Raw genomic sequence first — 18,659 nt, 5'->3', positions numbered from 1 at the left:
GATCCACAGTGTCGTTACAGGCCTCGCAGTAGTTGTGGAGGACAAAGCAAGCGTAAATAACACTTGGCAGGTCAAGGAGATTTATGTCCATGGGCCGCCTCAGGGCTGCAAACCTGGCCTTTAGCCGACCAAATGCACATTCGATCACCATACGGGCCTTACACAAACAAAGTCCAAAGTACTGTTCTGATGGTGTAGAGCCTCCATTTGAGTACTCTTTCATAAGGTAAGGGAGAAGGGGGTAGGCAGGGTCCCCCAAGAGAAAGATAGGTATGGGCTCCTCTCCATCCACTATCTGCTTTTCGAGTGAAGGTATCTTCCCAGTCTTGAAGTAGGTGTTCACTTTGGAATTGGCGAAGACGCGCGCATCGTGGACACTTCCAGGCCATTTTATGACCACATCCATGAATCTGTAAGGCAAGCAAATAGCATCTTTTAATTCTAAGTGCTTTACAATTTTATACAATGACAATACAGTGAAACATACATGGGATATAGAAAGAGCACAAGAGTGCTTAAACACCTTGATTAGGCCTACCTGTATTTGTGGTCGCATACAGCTTGGACATTCAGGGAAAACTTGCCCTTCCTGTTTATGTAGTCCATGGCGTTGACGGCTGGCTGTTTTATTTCAATGTGAGTCCCGTCTACCGCTCCCAAACATTGGGGCATTCCATGATCCTGCAGAAATCCGGAAATTAGCTCCTCTGCCTCGGGCACAGTAAATGGCAACTGTATGTATATCAGACCGAGGTGGGCAGTTATGGCTTTGCATGTTTGTCTGATGATGACCGACACAGTGGACCGTGATAAGTCGAAGGCGTTCGCGTTTTTTCTTAGCCATCCCTCGTCGCTTAAATAATACAATGTGCAAGCTACCTTTTTGAAGACTCCAACAGGTGCTCTCATGTTCGTTATTTCACCGTTGATGTAAGGACAAAGTTCTTCACTTAAGGCGACAAGACAATCTTTGGACATACGGAAGTTTTCACGCCATGCATGGTCATCAACTTCTCCTTCCACAAAGTTGTCCCACCATTTACTGGTTCTCCCAGGTCTCGTCCAAAGCCAGCCGGGTTGCCTCCGATGAATTGGTGCATCAACAATTTGATGGAGGTAATTAATGTGCCTTCTCTGATCAGTAATACTATCTGTGAATATTTCGTACAACTGCTGAAAAGACTCTTGTATGTTTATCAGAGCTGCTAGGGCAACTGGAAGGTCCGACGTATGGAAATAATCCGACATGTTCATTGTTATTTTCCTGTACTGGCGCATGCCTGTGACGTAAACGTGTACGCAATGAGAGCCACCGTGAGCAGATCGGTGCCTTCACTGTCTAGCAGACTTTTGCGGTTTTACCCTTTAGACGGGAACGTGACGGTGGAGCATTTTTAAGATTTCCACTCTGGAGGGTGGTTTCACTTTTTTAAGTTTTTAAGCCCCAAAAACGCCGTCGCCATCTAAACGAAAGGCACATCTAATAAAATATTTTTACGTTTTCACCCGCGAGCGTTGTCGTGTAAACGGGGCCTCAGATAACAACAGCTATCATTCAGGAAACTCAGAGTTGTTGTCCTGGCCGAACAACAGTTTTTACTGTCTTTATAACGAAGTCGCGCAAGATAGCACCATAAACAAAGGAATATAGAATATATGTGTCTCTCACCCATTCTGATGCTCGGATATGGGCGATGCTTTTGAAATGTCCTTAATCCTTGCCGGTGTTCGTGATGCACCCTTATCTATTAGAGCTAACGTTATAGCCTAAGCTAACATGACTAATGATACCAGATTACACTTATTTTTGGCATGTTTAACTTAGGCTATTAGTAGGCTATAACGCGATCACATTAACGTTACATTAATACACCACGTCATGAATCATTATTTCTGTTTCTGGAATAATCTGACTGCTGGCCAGGCACACAGCCAGGGTGCAATTTGTGAAAAAAGCAGAGGTGGGGACGTTTTTCCCTTTCAATACCATGGGTAGTGCCACTCGGCCAGCCATGCCGAAACACTTATTCATGACTTCAATATTCAATGGAAAATGAGCTCATATAGTACAACGTGGTGTCAACATAAAACATGCGGCGAAACAAAATACTTTAGCCCAGGACATTTGCTCGTTTCTCATGAGTGTTTTAATCCAAACAACAATCTTTTTCCTATATTTAGTAATTTTAGTGCCTGACTTAACTGTCATCGCCATGGCCCCCGAAAGGACCATTATCTGGCGGTGCAACGTGACATCATGACTTTGCGTAAACATACGGCACTTTCCTAAAGCCAAGAGGCGTGTTATCTGTACGCATTTTCAGCTGTCGGCGTGTATGTTTACGTTGTATACAGCTGACTGCAATCTGCAACGTCTTTCTAAAGCCACGTGAAGAAAAAACGGTTGGGATTAGGAAAAGAAGAACGGGGTTGGGTTTAGGAAAAGAACAAACATGGAAAGGAAACATCACATGAGGGACACAAATGAAACGCCACATGCCGGACACGATCCCCGGTCTCCTGGGTGAAAGTCCTGTGTTTTACCCATCCACCACCCCAACCAACCTCCTCACGTGGATTTTCGGCCTTTCATACCCCAATTCACACGCAATCGCAAGGTAATGTAAGTCAATGGAGGCCAAACGGCGTTGATAAACATGCGAAATAGCGAGTATGCGTCTTTATAACACGTAAATCATGGCATATGAATTGCCGTGTCATACATACGCCACTTCATGGGCGGTGTACGTAGCTAGTCACCTGTTGGCTATCACACAATAATGTTAAACTGTTCACGTTACAGCGCTTTACTTAGTTTTAAATACTTATATTCCTATATTGTAATGGTCTATTGGTGAAGTAGCATTGGTCACTTTGAGGGGGGATACATTTTGTCTAGTGATAAAAATTATTCAGCAGAGGCATCGATTCATAGACCAGAAAGGGGGAAATCCCTTGCATCCCTCCGCTCACATTCATGTTAGCTAAGGCTAAGGTTAGCTCTAATGTTAGCTGCATGGGTTCATACAACGGCAGGGATTTTAAGGAAAAACTGTTCTTCGGCCAGGACAACAACTCCAAGTTTCCTGAATGATAGCTGTCAATCGAGGTAAACTAAGGAGGTCCGTGGGTGGGATAGGTTTGAAAGTGACCAATCAGAGGAGGGCCAGTTCCTCCTTGGTTTCTGCCCCCAAAATGTCAAAAGTCAGTTTCATGTGGGGCGTTCAGAAATCAACTTCGCGAGCAGAGTTTACCACCAAGAGCGTGTATGCCCTCCTCCGCTCGCACAGGAGAGACTTGCAGGTGCGTGGTGGCTGCTTTCTGCGCGTGCTGCTTAGTTTTATACGTGCAGGTGCCATCCTTTCCCTCTCCCTATGTTAAGTTTTACGCTCGCAGCTGCCAGTTCACTCTCGATTGTTGAACTAGTGCATGAAGAGTGATATCTGCCAGTGTGAAATTATATAATTTGCTCGTGGAGCATGTTTTATTGCACTCCCGAGATATGACATAATCCTGATGCCATACGGACATGTGATGGTGTCACATGAAATGGGTGTGAAGACAGAGCTCATACACAGTATATAAGTGTGGACAAACCTCATAGACCAGCTTTGCTCACATGGAAGCAAGCACAAACCCTTAACCTGCTAACTGTCGAGAGGGGAAAATGTACGTGGAGTATTTGAGATTTTTCATGTGAACTCAATAGGCATGTCTGCTGACGTTGGATCTTAGTTGTCGTGGAAATACAATCTGGAAGAAATTCATTGCATTCAATAGGTGACTGTCTTAACATGTCGTATGCAAATCAGTCTGTGACCAATGTCACTGCTGAACAGCAGTATCAGGGGTTACTGGAAAGATTGTTATTCTCCACTGTGACTACAGTGCCGTGTTGTGTGTTTCTCTACATTAATGGGACCATGTTATTCACATTGAGGAGTAAAACTGTTTTTCGTGAGACCTCACGTTACATTCTTCTGTTTATCCTCCTTTTTGCAGACACTGTACAGATGGCACTGAGTCAGTTACTTTACATAGTGGCTGCTTGTAAACTAAGGCTAACATATCCTTTATGTGGTGTTCTCACCATGCTCGCTGATCTCACAAATGAAATCTCTCCTCTCACACTGGTGGTGATGTCTTTGGAGAGATATGTAGCTGTGTGCTACCCACTGAGGCACTCTACCATCATCACCATCAGAAACACAGAATTGGCTATCATTGTGGTTTGGGTCTTCTGTTTACTAAATACACTCATACGAGTTATTTTACTGTTAGATTTTCCATTTATAGACCTAGAGAGCCTGGAGATGAAAGATTTTTGCTCTCATATATCCATGTTTCTTGGCCCAATGTCTGATAATTATGATAAAGTGTACACTTGTGTTCTGTTTGTATCAGCTGGTGTGGCAGTCACTTCCTCCTATATTGGTGTGATGATAGCAGCCAGGTCAGCCTCCACAGACAAAGCTTCAGCTCTAAAGGCTCGTAACACACTGCTGCTGCATCTGGGGCAGCTGGGCCTCAGTCTCTCCTCAACCATTTACAACCCCATCATCATAGCTCTTTCGAGAATTGTAACAAGGATAGTATTTGTGCGTGCCCAGAATGTTTTATATGTGTGTATTTTCATCTTGCCCAGATGTCTGAGTTCTCTCATTTATGGCATAAGAGATCAGACCATCAGACCTGTCCTCATGAACCGTCTATGTTGTCGACTGAATCTCTCAGTCATCTCAGTCAAGGCTAAGGTCTCACCCTAGACTTCATGAAAAGGATCAGGCTTTTGTATTTGCTTGTAAATGTAGTTTTAACAACCCTAGAAGAAGCATATCCTTGATTTAGCAAGAAACAAATTGAAAACTCCTGTAGTTTCCCAGTGTTATTTTTCAAACCTGGAACCTGATTTCCTATGTATTACATGTAATGTATAAGCGAGTAATGTGGACAAAAATCATTAACATTGGTCTAGTATTGAGCGAGAACGCTGTAACCGGCAGCCCCAGTCAGGCAGCAATGTAATCAAATGCAAATGCTCACCTTTCATTTCCCCAATTCTATGTCTCATTTCAGTGGCGTCAGCAGTCGTGATCCTGTACGCACCCTGTGTACATTTTTTTGTTTATGCACCTCTGTTGTTGTTGTTGTTGATGTTACCATATATATATATATATATATATATATATATATATATATATATAAATATATACTGTGTCTGTGTCCAGGTTCTGTATGCAGGTTTCTGCCTAAAAGGAAGTTTTTCCTCGCCACTGTTGCACCAAATGTTTGCTCGTAGGAAATTGTTGGGTCTTTGTAAATGACAGTAGAGTAGTGGTCTAGACCTACTCTATCTGTAAAGTGTCTTGAGATAACTCTTGTTATGATTTGATACTATAAATAAAATTGAATTGAATTGACTATACCCTAGCTGAGCATTTATATGTAACAGAGGTTTGTGTGAGTATATGTTAGAAACAGAAATGGAGATTTAATGAATGGAATGGAAATAAAAAGGATGGCTTAGATTAGGATATTGACCTAAACTGGTAAATATATGTATTTTTTAGAAATCTTGGAGGCAGTTTTTGCTTCTCCATTACATGCAGTCGTGCAAAATAGGATTTTTTTTTTTTTAATTCAGGGAAGGTTCACTGAGAGGAAGCCTCTCTTTTTCAGGAACACCCTGATCACATTCACACAGTTACACATTCATACGGTACCTGGAAGCTGTCGGGGTTAAGGGCCTTGCTCAAGGGCACCTCAGTGGGGCTAATGAGGGAGGGACAAGCGCTGCTCTTTCACTTTCCCCACCCAGATTTTATCCTGTTGGTCTGGGGATTGAACCCACGGCCTCACTTCTCTATCCTTTAGGCCGTGGCAGACTTGTGTACATCGAGGCCAGGGTACTACAGATGAAAAACAGCCTTTTGGCTAATTCTGGCATTTTTACTCATGTTTAATTATGCATTTTATTAGTGTGCACTGTCCCCTTCTTAAATAAACTGACTCAATTGAATTGTTGGACTATGTGAACACAGCGTCCCTCTTTCATTCCTTCAACCAGCTTCTTGAAAAGATCGCCTAATATCCAAAAACCTGTTGATATCCAAGTGTTTAAAAGTAGCTGTGTTTCTCGTTTTCTTTTGGCCATGCATCTCTACCGCACACCTGCAAACTGTCGGCTGGTTGGTTTGTGTACAACAACCATAGCAACGCACAGAGCTGACCGTAAACTGTCACAAACTACAGTAAAATCCCTGATTGAGACACATATTCTGAATGCTCTGTATACGTGTCCAAAGAATGCTTCTGAAACCTGAATAATACCGACATATCCCACAAGTCTTAGTCGAAAATTCGGATAAAGGCCTCATTCTGAATACACTGAGGCACTCTTCGATCGTCACAATCAGAAACACAGCAGTGGAAATTATTGTGGTTTGGACATTCAGTTTACTAAATACACTCACAGGAGTTACTTTACTGTTAGATTTACCATTTGAAAACCTGGAGAGCCTGGAAATGAAAACTTCTTGTGGTACATTTGTAATGTTTCTTGGCCCATTGTCTGATAATTATGATAAAGTGTACATTTGTTTTCTGTTTGTATCAGCTGGTGTGGCAGTCATGTGATGATAGCAGCCAGGTCAGCCTCCACAGACAAAGCTTCATCTCGTAAAGCTCGTAACACACTGCTGCTGCATCTGGGGCAGCTAGGCCTCAGTCTCTTATCAGCACAACTCATTAATTGTAGCCATCTCAAAAGTTGTTACGAGGATAGTGCTTGTGCAGATCCAGAATGTTTTTTATGTACTTATCATCATTCTCCCTAGGGGCCCTATCTTGCACCCGGCGCAGCGTACCGCAAAGCCCGACGCAAGTGTCTTTGCTAGTTTAAGACCGACGCAGTTGTCAGTTTCCCGTCGAGCGCCCGCATCGTTTAAATAGCAAATGCACCTGCACCCATCTGTGGCCCATGGGCGTGCTGGTCTTACAGGGAGGTGTGTTCAGGTGCATTCTGGGAATATTGCTATCTTGAGGAAGTGGGAAGTGATCGCACCATTGACCAACAAAAACCAGAGGCCTGTACTACGAAGCGAGATCAACATATCCTGGATTTCTTTCAGTTACCCGGCTTCACCTAACCTAACAACCGCGGTCCCGCATAACCTGTATCACGACGCTGGTTAACAACTAGTTCAGTCAACCCAGGATTTCCCAATCCAGCGGCGCGTGTGTTCACATAAAAGAGGCGGTGTTTGCACAGCATGACCAATCGCAAACATCTACCAGAGCCGCATATTTTAAACAAGAAGACCAAACTATAATTCTACATAAATATGAAGAACACAGACATGGTTTTACAGGCAAAACGCAGGAACAAAAGCTGGCAAAAAAGCCAACGCTGTTATGCGTAAATCACAACGCTTAGCTTATCAATATCCAGTGGTGTAGTCTACGTGATAGTAAGCTCCAGGATTTCCATATACCCACTTAAAAATGCCCAATGACACGTAACAAAATACTTTCCATTATATTTTTGATATATTTTGAATTGTCATCTGTGCTTTTTTTCTTCACATAGGCTCAATGGAGGTATTTCACCATAAATTGGTGCATAAAAGTATCGGAATGCAGGAAATGAAGTCGTTGATGCGTAAAACTTCCCAGGGGGAGGACACCCAGACCCCCCACTATGATATGCCCCCCTCCTCCCCCAAAAGGCAGGTTCTGGCCAATATACAGTACAGTACACCCACTACAATACATTAGACTAAACTGGTCACTTCCCCATCAGTAAGGCACAAGATCTGACTGGAAAAAAAAGAGTGTATTACACTTTTGCTTTCCATAAACTGTCGTTGCTTCAGGCTTTTATTTCAGTTGCAACCCTGGCGGTGGTATGCGATCGTGAGAGAAAAAAACAACAACATAAAAACATAATTTAAACCGATGTGCGCATTGGCAACACACGGCTCAAGAAGCCAACAAATAGCCTATACGTAATTCCCTCCGCTGAAAATCTATATCTTTCATAAAAATACCCATCAGGGAATGTTAACGGGGTTGTCGGTCTCTAAATGTTTTAACTTTTATGAGCGCACCTCTCTCTCTCCGCCCACCGAGCTCCACCTGATCTTCTAAGAACGGTGACGCCGTTATCAGTCGACTATTGATAGGTCAGTAGGCGGTGCTTTTACACCGGTTGATCTCTGATCTCCAACATAACCTGCTTCCGACCAGGTTAGGTGTTCAGCATACGTTACCACGGCGATTGAACCTGATCACAAGTGATCCACCTCCGTAGTACAGAAAACCCTGGGTTGAACCTGAAGTTAGCTCGTTAACGCCAAATCTCGCTTCGTAGTACAGGCCTCTGGTCTAAAGTCAATAACTCAGCATTTCATTGTTATTTTAACAGCAAATTAGTAAAATGTGTTATGGTTTGGACATTTCTGTTGCCTGGTGTTGTATATTTCGGTTTCCTGTATTATTATTTCTGTATGTTTTCCTGTGTTTGTATATTTATTCTGTATACTTCTGTTTAGTCATCCCCTTGTTTATGGTGTTTACCCTGTCCTGACTGTGTTCTGTGTATTGTGTGTTTTTTGGTTAATTCCTGTGTTCTCTGTTCTCTGCTGTGTTGTGTCGAGTTTCTGTGTTTAGTTGATTTCATGTTTTCTGTCGGTTGTTCCTGTTTCCTGTTTTATTTTGATAGTCTGTTTTCTGTCTTGTCATGTCCAGCTTTACTTTGTGTTTTCCCGCCTTGGTTGATTGTCCTGCCCCGCCCTGATGTGTTTCACCTGTTGTCTCACCTGTTCCTGGTTTGCTCGTCTCCTAGTTTATTTAGCCTCTGTGTTTCCCTTTGTGTCTTGTCAGATTGTTTTGTGTCCTTGTGCCGTCAGTTTGTGTGAGTTTGTGTGCTTCTCCGTATCTGTTCTGGTCTGTTTCTACCCCTCCTGTATTTCCCTGGTTTTTGACTCCCTTGGGTTTTTTTTGGATGCCTTTTCTTGTTTAGGAATTGGTTTTTGCCTGCTGCTTCATCCAGGACTCCCTTTGTTCATTTTTGTGTTTTGCCTAATAAATCAGACCTAATAAACCTTCTCCTGCCTGCCTGCCTGCCTGCCTCTCCCTGCATTTGGGTCCTTTAATCCCAGAATCGTAACAAAAATGCTCCTAGGCTTATGCACAGCGCGCACACTATGCTTGTTACACACACAGGGACGCACAGCAGCACACACACATGCAAAATATTACAAGTAAATATATTACTGTGCAAATCCTCCATATTAATAGCAATGCTCCAAGGTCCAAACACGCCTGGCTTTTAAAGGGAATGGGAAATCAATCAATTGACAAACTGCAGAACTTTCCTGACAGGCTTTCAACTACAACAAGATAGACAGTTTCAGCTCCCAGTGTCTTTTAGGATAGATTTTAAACTTCTTTACTTGTTTATAAGGCTCTTAACCCTTGTGTTGTCTTCCCGTCCACCGTGCAAGTTTTTGTTTTTCTGGGTCAAAATTTAAAATTAAAACTTTTTTTTCAACGTTTTGGTCGTCGCTGTTCCTGATGTTTTTGTCACTTTTTTCAAAGTTTTTCTGATGTTTTCCAGTAGAACTACATGAAGCAGGTAATTAAAAAAAAATCTGGCTCCTCTGGCACCACCAATTCTTTTTATTTATTATTTTTGTATGTTTCCTGTTGTGGTTATTGTATTCTGTGGTCTGTGTATATTTTGTTGTGTTCCCTGTTTTGTATTATGTTCCGTTTCCTGTTTTATTTTGATAGTCTGTTTTCTGTCTTATCATGTCCAGTTTTACTTCCTGTGTTTTCCCGCCTTTGTTGATTACCCTGTCTCCCCTAATGTGTTTCACCTGCTGTGTCACCTGCCCCTCGTTACCTCATTACCCAGTGTATTTAGTCCTTGGGTGTTTCTCAATCTCAAGAATGCAAAGAATGGACTTGTGTTCTTTGGGAGAACGTTCTTGCTGGTTGTTCTTGGAAGAATGAACTCACAAGTTCACAAGCACAGAAAACGCCGTTAACAGTTTGAGACGATGCGTTCTTCCTGTTATTGCTCAACACCCCCAGCACAGAGGCTACCTGCAATGCTCCAAACAGTTAGAAATAAAAACCACAACAATATAACCACTTTGTATTAGTGGTTATAATAGCTCCGGACAAGAAAACCTCATAATGCTACAACTATTGCAATAATATTGAAAATTAAAACTAATTGAGCTTTAATTTTATTGTTTATGGTTTAGCTCAAATACCCCTTATTCAAAAGAGTGGAACGTGATCCCTACTATTATTAGTGTATAAGTTTAAGACAGTTTAAATTAAAGTAGGCATATGCACTGGTGAGTCCTATGTGTTCCTATTAGTGTTATGTGGAATTATCGTTTCTATATTATTGTAGTGCACTGTATATGCCCAGGGACAACAGATGGAAATCAGCAATTAAAATGATAAAGGTTGGTGTCTCCCCTTTAGTCTACATAACATGTCATAGCATGTTACCACTTTATGTACAACTGTTCATTTATCATACAGACTGAAACTCAACTTCTAATGAATCAGAAAACAAATACACCAAAAAAATATGAACTAAATACTAAATCTAATGTATAGCCTATGGCATAATTTAAACAAGTCTCCCGAAAAGAAACAGGTATATCTCTCTTCCCCGCCTCTGCCTGCTGCGCTGTGTGTGTGTGTGTGTGTGTGTGTGTGTGTGTGTGTGTGTGTGTGTGTGTGTGTGTGTATGTGTGTGTGTGTGTGTGTGTTTGTGTGAAGCTGCGGTGTACGTGTGTGTGTGTGTGTGTGTGTGTGTGTGTGTGTGTGTGTGCTTGTGGAGTTTAACTCCGAAAAGACAGTTAACCACAGGTTCCCGTTAATCTTATGATGGACATGTGTTGTGATATTTAAACAAACGATCCGTCAACGGCAAAATAAAAGCCTCTTATTTACGGGACCGGTCTAAAAGACCTCCGGCTTACAGCGGGGTCTCTGAGCGTGACGCGTCCGAGCGACGAGCTAGTGGCCCCGGCAGGCGCAAACTGGCGGCCGCGTCACTTTATGGAGCTCCTCAACTCCGAAAACTTTGAAGCAAATTGTCAATTCGGCAAACATTTTCGCAAGACTGCCTATATTCGAAATCTAAACCGTTCATTTCTCGCCTAAAACGTTCTCAGAAGTTAATTTAGTGATGAATAAGATGGCGAAAATTGTTAAAATTGTCCCGTTTTTGGTCTGTCTATGTACCGGAAACCCGACCATCATTGAATGCCGAAATGAATGTTGGGATACGGGTGCTGCGAAGTTCATACAAGTTACCAACCAATGCATCCTCGGTAAAATGGGCGTGTCAAGAACATTTCCGGGAATCTTAACTGTTCTTGGTGAAATGTGAACTTGTGTATTGGGACAGTACTTTGGCAACACAAGATGACGTTTCACAGGGACACAAGAACACAAGTCAATAGAAGAACACAGATTGAGAAACAGAGCGAGTGTTTCCCTTGTCTCTTGTCAGAATGTTTTGTGTCTGTTTGTGTCCATTGTCCTGCCTGCGTGAGCTTGTGTCTTTACCTTGTCAGTTTGTGTCCTTGCCCTGCTAGTTTTTGTCAGTTTGTATGTGCCTGCGTCAGTTCCCGTCAGTTTCAGCGTTTCCTGTTTTTTGTACCTCCTTGGCTGTTTTTGGATTTCTTTGGATTTTTCTGCCAGCGTCCCCGTGCTGCCCAGTGTCCCTGTGCTGCCCAGCGTCCCCAAGCTGCCCAGCGTCCCCGCAATCCCCAGCGCCCCCAAGCTCCTTAGTGTCCCAGAGTTTCCTAGTGTCCGTGAGCTCCTTAGTGTCCCCGAGCTCCCTAGTGTCCCCAGGCTCTCCAGTGTCCCCGGGTTGACCAGTGTCCCAGCACTGCCCAGTGTCCCCAAGCTTTCCAGTGTCCCCAGGCTCTTCAGTGTCCCCGAGCTGTCCAGTGTTCCAGCACTGCCCAGTGTCTCTGAGCTTTCTAGTGTCCCCGCGCTTTCTAGTGTCCCAGCGCTTTCTAGTGTCCCTGAGCCTTCTAGTGTCCCCGAGCCTTCTAGTGTCCCCGAGCCCTCTAGTGTCCCCAAGCTTTCTAGTGTCCCCGAGCCTTCTGGTGTCCCCGAGCCTTCTAGTGTCCCTGAGCTCTCTAGTGTCCCCGAGCTCTCCAGTGTCCCAGCACCACCCAGTGTCTCTGAGTTGCCCAGTGTCCCAACACTGCCTGGTGTCCTTGAGCTTTCTAGTGTCCCCGAGTTTTCTAGTGTGCCCCCCCAGAGTTCCGGCTGTTTAGCAGCCCCCCAGGTTTCCAAGTTTTCCAGTGTTTCCGAGTTTTCTAGTGTTCCAGAGTTTTCTAGTTTTCGCAAGTTTTCTAGTGTTCCCGAGTTCTCTAGTGTCCCAGAGTTTTCTAGTGTTCCCAGGTTGTCCTGTGTCCCAAATTCCCGGCTAGCTAGCAGCCGCCCTGAACCCCGGCTGGCTAGCAGCCTCCCTAAACCCCGGCTGGCTAGTTGCCTCCCTGAATCCAGGCTGGCTAGCAGCTTCTCTGACTTGGCTAGCAGCTTCCCAGAACCCCAGCGAGCTAGCAGCCTCCCAGATCCCCGGGTGGCTAGCAGCCTCCCTGAGCCCCTGCTGGCTAGCAGCCTCCCTGAACCCCGGCTGGCTAGCAGTCTCCCAGAATCCCGGCTGTTTAGCAGCCCCCCAGGTTTCCGAGTTTTCCAGTGTTTCCAAGTTTTCTAGTGTCCCCAGGTTGTCCTGTGTCCCAAATTCCCAGCTGGCTAGCAGCTGCCCTGAACCCCGGCTGGCTAGCAGCCTTTCTGAGCCCCGGCTGGCTAGCAGCCTCCCTGAGCCCCTGCTGGCTAGCAGCCTCCCTGAACCCCGGCTGGCTAGCAGTCTCCCAGAATCCCGGCTGTTTAGCAGCCCCCCAGGTTTCCGAGTTTTCCAGTGTTTCCAAGTTTTCTAGTGTCCCCAGGTTGTCCTGTGTCCCAAATTCCCAGCTGGCTAGCAGCCTTTCTGAGCCCCGGCTGGCTAGCAGCCTCCCCCACCCCCGCTGGCTAGCAGCCTCCCTGAATCCCGGCTGGCTAGCATCTACCCTGAATCCTGGCTGGCTAGCAGCTTCCCAGAACCCCAGCGGGCTAGCAGCCTCCCAGATCCCCGGCTGGCTAGCAGTCTTCCTGAACCCCAGCTGGCTAGCAGCCTTCCTGAACCCCGGCTGGCTAGCAGCTTCCCTGAATCCTGGCTGGCTAACAGCTTCCCAGAACCCCAGCGGGCTAGCAGCCTCCCAGATCCCCGGCTGGCTAGCAGCCTCACAGATCCCCGGCTGGCTAGCAGCTTCCCTGAATCCCGGCTGGCTAGCAGCTCCCTTGAATCCTGGTTGGCTAGCAGCTTCCCAGAACCCCAGCGGGCTAGCAGCCTCCCAGATCCCCGGCTGGCTAGCAGTCTTCCTGAACCCCAGCTGGCTAGCAGCCTTCCTGAACCCCGGCTGGCTAGCAGCTTCCCTGAATCCTGGCTGGCTAACAGCTTCCCAGAACCCCAGCGGGCTAGCAGCCTCCCAGATCCCCGGCTGGCTAGCAGCTTCCCAGATTCCCGGCTGGCTAGCAGACTCCCGGCTGATGCCCAGCTTCCATGAGCCCCGGCTGGCGTCCAGCCTCTCTGAACCGGCCTTGCCCGTTCCCCTTGAGACTTTGCCAGTCTCCGTCACCCATGAGACCTCCCCAATGACCTTGCTGGTCTCCAGCGCCCATGAGACCGCCCCTGAGACCTCCCCAGTGAATTTGTCGGTCTCTGGCGCCCATGAGACCGCCCCTGAGAACCTGCCGGTCTCGGCGCCCCTGAGACCGCCCCTGAGACCTCCCTTGTGACCCTGCCACTCTCTGACACCTTTGAGACCGCCCCAGAGACTTTGCCCTTATCCTGCCCCCCAGAGACTTTGCCTTTGTCGGTCCGACCTACTCCTGCCCCTCGTGCCCTGTCGGCGGTCAGACCGACTCCTGCCCCTCGTGCCCTGTCGGGGTCAGACCTACTCCTGCCCCTTCCCCCTGAGACTTTGCCGGTCTCCGTCACCCATGAGACCTCCCCAATGACCTTGCTGGTCTCCAGCGCCCATGAGACCGCCCCCTCCGGGCCGCACATTTACGGATCCCACTATTGCCACGCCTCCTGGCCCTGACACACGAACTGTAATAGTTATGCTGGAAGTTTAGCATCCACCTTAAAATGGATAAATGACCACCAAAGCGCAAGGGAGGTGCAGAGAAATTACGGGAGAAAAAGACTAAGAATCTACAGGCGGATTCCTCAAAATATGCCAAAATTTCTGACATGTTTGGGGCTGTAGTATCTGCTTCAACATCAGCATTACCTGAAGTAGAGGAAGGAGGAGAGGTGGCTGGCTATACAGAGAAGCAGAAACAAGATCATGACAGGGAAGAAGCCAAGGAGGAGGAGAGTGACCATGACAGGGCCATGGGAGCGAGTGAGGAAAAGATGGAAGAGAGAGTAGCTGAAGATGTGGTAAGGAGTAGGTAAATTAACAGGGACTCTCAGGGAGGGAGGGAGGCTGTGTGTGTGTGTGTGTGTGTGTGTGTGTGTGTGTGTGTGTGTGTGTGCGTGTGCGTGTGCGCGCACGCGCGCCTCACGTCGTAACGACAACAAGCAGTTTGGCTGTAACATTAAAGTTAGTGGCTGTCAGGTAACCTAACTGCTAAAGCTTACATTGAAAAATATGAATCTTACAATAGTTACAAATAACAGTAAACTGTTTTTAAAGTTGCTAAGCCAATATTAAGCAAAATAGTAATAACAATAATAGCAATACAATATCAAATATCAATAATAAAAATACCATAAATATACAAATCATAACTCTAAGAATGAATTAATTATTTAAGTGTGAGATCAACAGATAAGTCTTGAGACCCCTCTTGAAGGATCCAAAACGATCACATGAACGCAGAACACTAGGCAACTCATATCAGAGAATGCACGCATATTTTAAGAGGACTGTCTGCAGGGAATGTGTCTGACCAATAACGGTGGGTTTGGGCCGCCTGGGCCAAAAATGCCAGGGCCAATTTTTTGTCCCATTCCAGCCCTGGTTGAACTAGTGCATGAAGAGTGATATCTGCCAGTGTGAAATTATATAATTTGCTCATGGAGGATGTTTTATCGCACTCCCGAGATATGACATAATCCTGACACCATAAGGACATGTGAGGGTGTCACATGAAATGGGTGTGAAGACTCATATACAGTATATAAGTGTGGACAAACCTCATAGACCAGCTCTGCTCACATAGAAGCAAGCACAAACCCTTAACCTACTAACTGTCGAGAGGGGAAAATGTACGTGGAGGATTTGAGATTTTTCATGTGAACTCAATAGGCATGTCTGCTGACGTTGGATCTTAGTTGTCGTGGAAATACAATCTGGGGAAATTCATTGTGTTCAATAGGTGACTGTCTTAACATGTCGTATGCAAATCAGTCTGTGACCAATGTCACTGCTGAACAGCAGTCTCAGGGGTTACTGGAACGAGTGTTATTCTCCACTGTGACTACAGTGCCGTGTTGTCTGTTTCTCTACATTAATGGGACCATGTTATTCACATTGAGGAGTAAAACTGTTTTTCGTGAGACTTACCGTTACATTCTTCTGTTTAATCTCCTTTTTGCAGACACTGTATTGATGGCACTGGGTCAAGTACTATACATACTGGCTGCTTCTAAACTAAGGCTAACATATCCTTTATGTGGTGTTCTCAACATGCTTGCTGATCTAACAAAAGAAATCTCTCCTCTCACACTGGTGGTGATGTCTCTGGAGAGATGTGTAGCTGTGTGCTACCCACTGAGGCACTCTACCATCATCACCATCAGAAACACAGAAGTGGCTATCATTGTGGTTTGGGTCTTCTGTTTACTAAATACACTCATACGAGTTATTTTACTGTTAGATTTTCCATTTAAAGACCTAGAGAGCCTGGAGATGAAAGATTTTTGCTCTCACGTATCCATGTTTCTTGGCCCAATGTCTGATAATTATGATAAAGTGTACACTTGTGTTCTGTTTGTATCAGCTGGTGTGGCAATCACTTCCTCCTATATTGGTGTGATGATAGCAGCCAGGTCAGCCTCCACAGACAAAGCTTCAGCTCTAAAGGCTCGTAACACACTGCTGCTGCATCTGGGGCAGCTGGGCCTCAGTCTCTCTTCAACCATTTACAGCCCCATCCTCGTAGCTCTTTCGAGAATTGTAACAAGGATAATATTTGTGCGTGTCTATAGTGTTTTATATGTGTGTATTTTCATCTTGCCCAGATGTCTGAGTTCTCTCATTTATGGCATAAGAGATCAGACCATCAGACCTGTCCTCATGAACCGTCTATGTTGTCGACTGAAACTCTCAGTCATCTCAGTCAAGGCTAAGGTCTCACCCTAGACTTCATGAAAAGGATCAGGATTTTGTATTTGCTTGTAAATGTAGTCTTAACAACCCAAGAAGAAGCATATCCTTGATTTAGCAAGAAACAAATTGAAAACTCCTGTAGTTTCCCAGTAGTATTTTTCAAACCTGGAACCTGATTTCCTATGTATTACGTGTAATGTATATGTGAGTAATGTGGACAAAAATCATTAACATTGGTCTAGTATTGAGCGAGAACGCTGTAACCAGCAGCCCCAGTCAGGCAGCAATGTAATCAAATGCAAATGCTCACCTTTCATTTCCCCAATTCTATGTCTCATTTCAGTGGCGTCAGCAGTCGTGATCCTGTATGCACACTGCCTAAATTTTTTTGTTTATGCACCTCTGTTGTTGTTGTTGTTGTTGTTGTTGTTGTTAACAGGGTTGAATTTTACCGGGGATTGAGAGCTCTGTTTTTCTGTGACACACTGCAACACATCTGTAGGTTTTCTCTGCACTGTTTTGAGTGGTTTATAAAACGGGTCAATCTGAGAACTTTAATCTTGTCTCCGACTCGTAGTAGAACATTACAGTGAGCATGTTTATACCTAACTGTCAATAAATGGATCTGCAAATCCAAAGTTACACACAAACTGGACATTAGTTTATTTATAGCCCAGAAAACACGGCTGAAACAAGTTCACACGCTCGCCTCTCAGTTGCTTATTTAGATAGGCCTATATTATTTTTGCTGAAAGTCACTACAGCTATGACTACATTTTTTGACCATCTGTGAAACTATAGTGTGAAAATAGTCCTTAAAATGTATTATAGCAATCTTGCTGCCATCAAAGACTGGATGGACTCTAACTTTCTGCAAATAAATATTGATAAAACCAAAGTTCTGGTTATCAATCGTGATCATGACAACCGATTTAAAACTCATATCATTCAGCCAGAAATTTAGAAGTTTAGGCGTATTTTTGTTTCTTTTTTTTTATGATTTTTGCTTTTTTCGATAGAGACTGGAGATGGGGAGAGAGAGAGAGAGAGAGAGAGAGAGAGAGAGAGAGAGAGAGAGAGAGAGAGAGAGAGAGAGAGAGAGAGAGGGGTATTACAGCCTGGAAACCAGACGAATCTGCGAGCTCATGTTTCATTTTGTCTGACAGATACATCCGACCCTCCTCGCAATCAGACATTTCCAGCCAGCCAGGCCATGGGTGGACCAATCACAACTTCTCACATGGGGCCAGTGTAGGAAGTCAAAATATATTTGGAAGGTGGAAACTTTTGCTGGCGCATAAAAAATATTAATAAAGTAGTTGTTTTGTAATGTGAAATAAACAGCCCAAATTAAAATGTCGACAGTAGTTATCACCTTGTGCTAACATGAATAAATAAAGAATATACCACTACTTCTACTATATATACTGTCTATATACTGTGTCTGTGTCCAAATCGGCAGCACCAGATGCCGCCCACAGAGAGAGTATGCAGGTTTCTGCCTAAAAGGAAGTTTTTCCTCGCCACTGTTGCACCAAATGTTTGCTCGTGGGAAATTGTTGGGTTTTTGTAAATGACAGTAGAGTAGTGGTCTAGACCTACTCTATCTGTAAAGTGTCTTGAGATAACTCTTGTTATGATTTGATACTATAAATAATATTGAATTGACTATACCCTAGCTGTGCATTTATATGTAACAGAGGTTTGTGTGAGTATATGTTAGAGACAGAAATGGAGATTTAATGAATGGAATGGAAATAAAAAGGATGGGTTAGATTAGGATATTGACCTAAACTGGAAAATATATGTAGTTTTTAGAAATCTTGGAGGCAGTTTTTGCATCTCCATTACATGCAGTCGTGCAAAATAGGATTTTTTTTTTTTTTTATTCAGGGAAGGTTCACTGAGAGGAAGCCTCTCTTTTGCAGGAACACCCTGATCACATTCACACAGTTCCACATTCATACGGTACCTGGAAGCTGTCGGGGTTAAGGGCCTTGCTCAAGGGCACCTCAGTGGGGCTAATGAGGGAGGGACAAGCGCTGCTCTTTCACTTTCCCCACCCAGATTGTATCCTGTTGGTCTGGGGATTGAACCCACGGCCTCACTTCTCTATCCTTTAGGCCACCACCACTTTCCACCGGTGGCAGACTTGTGTACATTGAGGCCAGGGTACTACAGATGAAAAACAGCCTTTTGGCTAATTCTGGCATTTTTGCCCCTGTA

At 44.7% G+C, this 18,659-nt stretch overlaps 2 protein-coding genes across 2 annotated transcripts; both read left to right on the top strand.

Annotated features, from left to right (window-relative positions):
* The first annotated feature begins 3,794 nt into the window (after positions 1-3,794).
* LOC116055026 (odorant receptor 131-2-like) lies at positions 3,795-4,766 on the top strand. The gene has a single exon (XM_031306778.1). It carries the CDS (start codon positions 3,795-3,797, stop codon positions 4,764-4,766), a length of 972 nt encoding a protein of 323 aa, XP_031162638.1.
* Positions 4,767-15,494: 10,728 nt separating this feature from the next.
* LOC116054977 (odorant receptor 131-2-like) lies at positions 15,495-16,585 on the top strand. Its single transcript, XM_031306735.2, has one exon. The coding sequence runs from the start codon at positions 15,495-15,497 to the stop codon at positions 16,464-16,466; it is 972 nt and encodes a 323-aa protein (XP_031162595.1). The 3' UTR covers positions 16,467-16,585.
* Positions 16,586-18,659: the final 2,074 nt, after the last annotated feature.

This window comes from Sander lucioperca, chromosome 13 (assembly GCF_008315115.2).
Source record: "Sander lucioperca isolate FBNREF2018 chromosome 13, SLUC_FBN_1.2, whole genome shotgun sequence".
NCBI classification, from domain to species: domain Eukaryota; kingdom Metazoa; phylum Chordata; class Actinopteri; order Perciformes; family Percidae; genus Sander; species Sander lucioperca.
This window is presented reverse-complemented; position numbering and strand designations above follow the sequence as displayed.

Bases quoted from the DNA above. Each gene is read 5' to 3' on its own strand.
- LOC116055026 (XM_031306778.1), top strand. From the start codon at position 3,795: ATGTCGTATGCAAATCAGTCTGTGACCAATGTCACTGCTGAACAGCAG.
- LOC116054977 (XM_031306735.2), top strand. From the start codon at position 15,495: ATGTCGTATGCAAATCAGTCTGTGACCAATGTCACTGCTGAACAGCAG.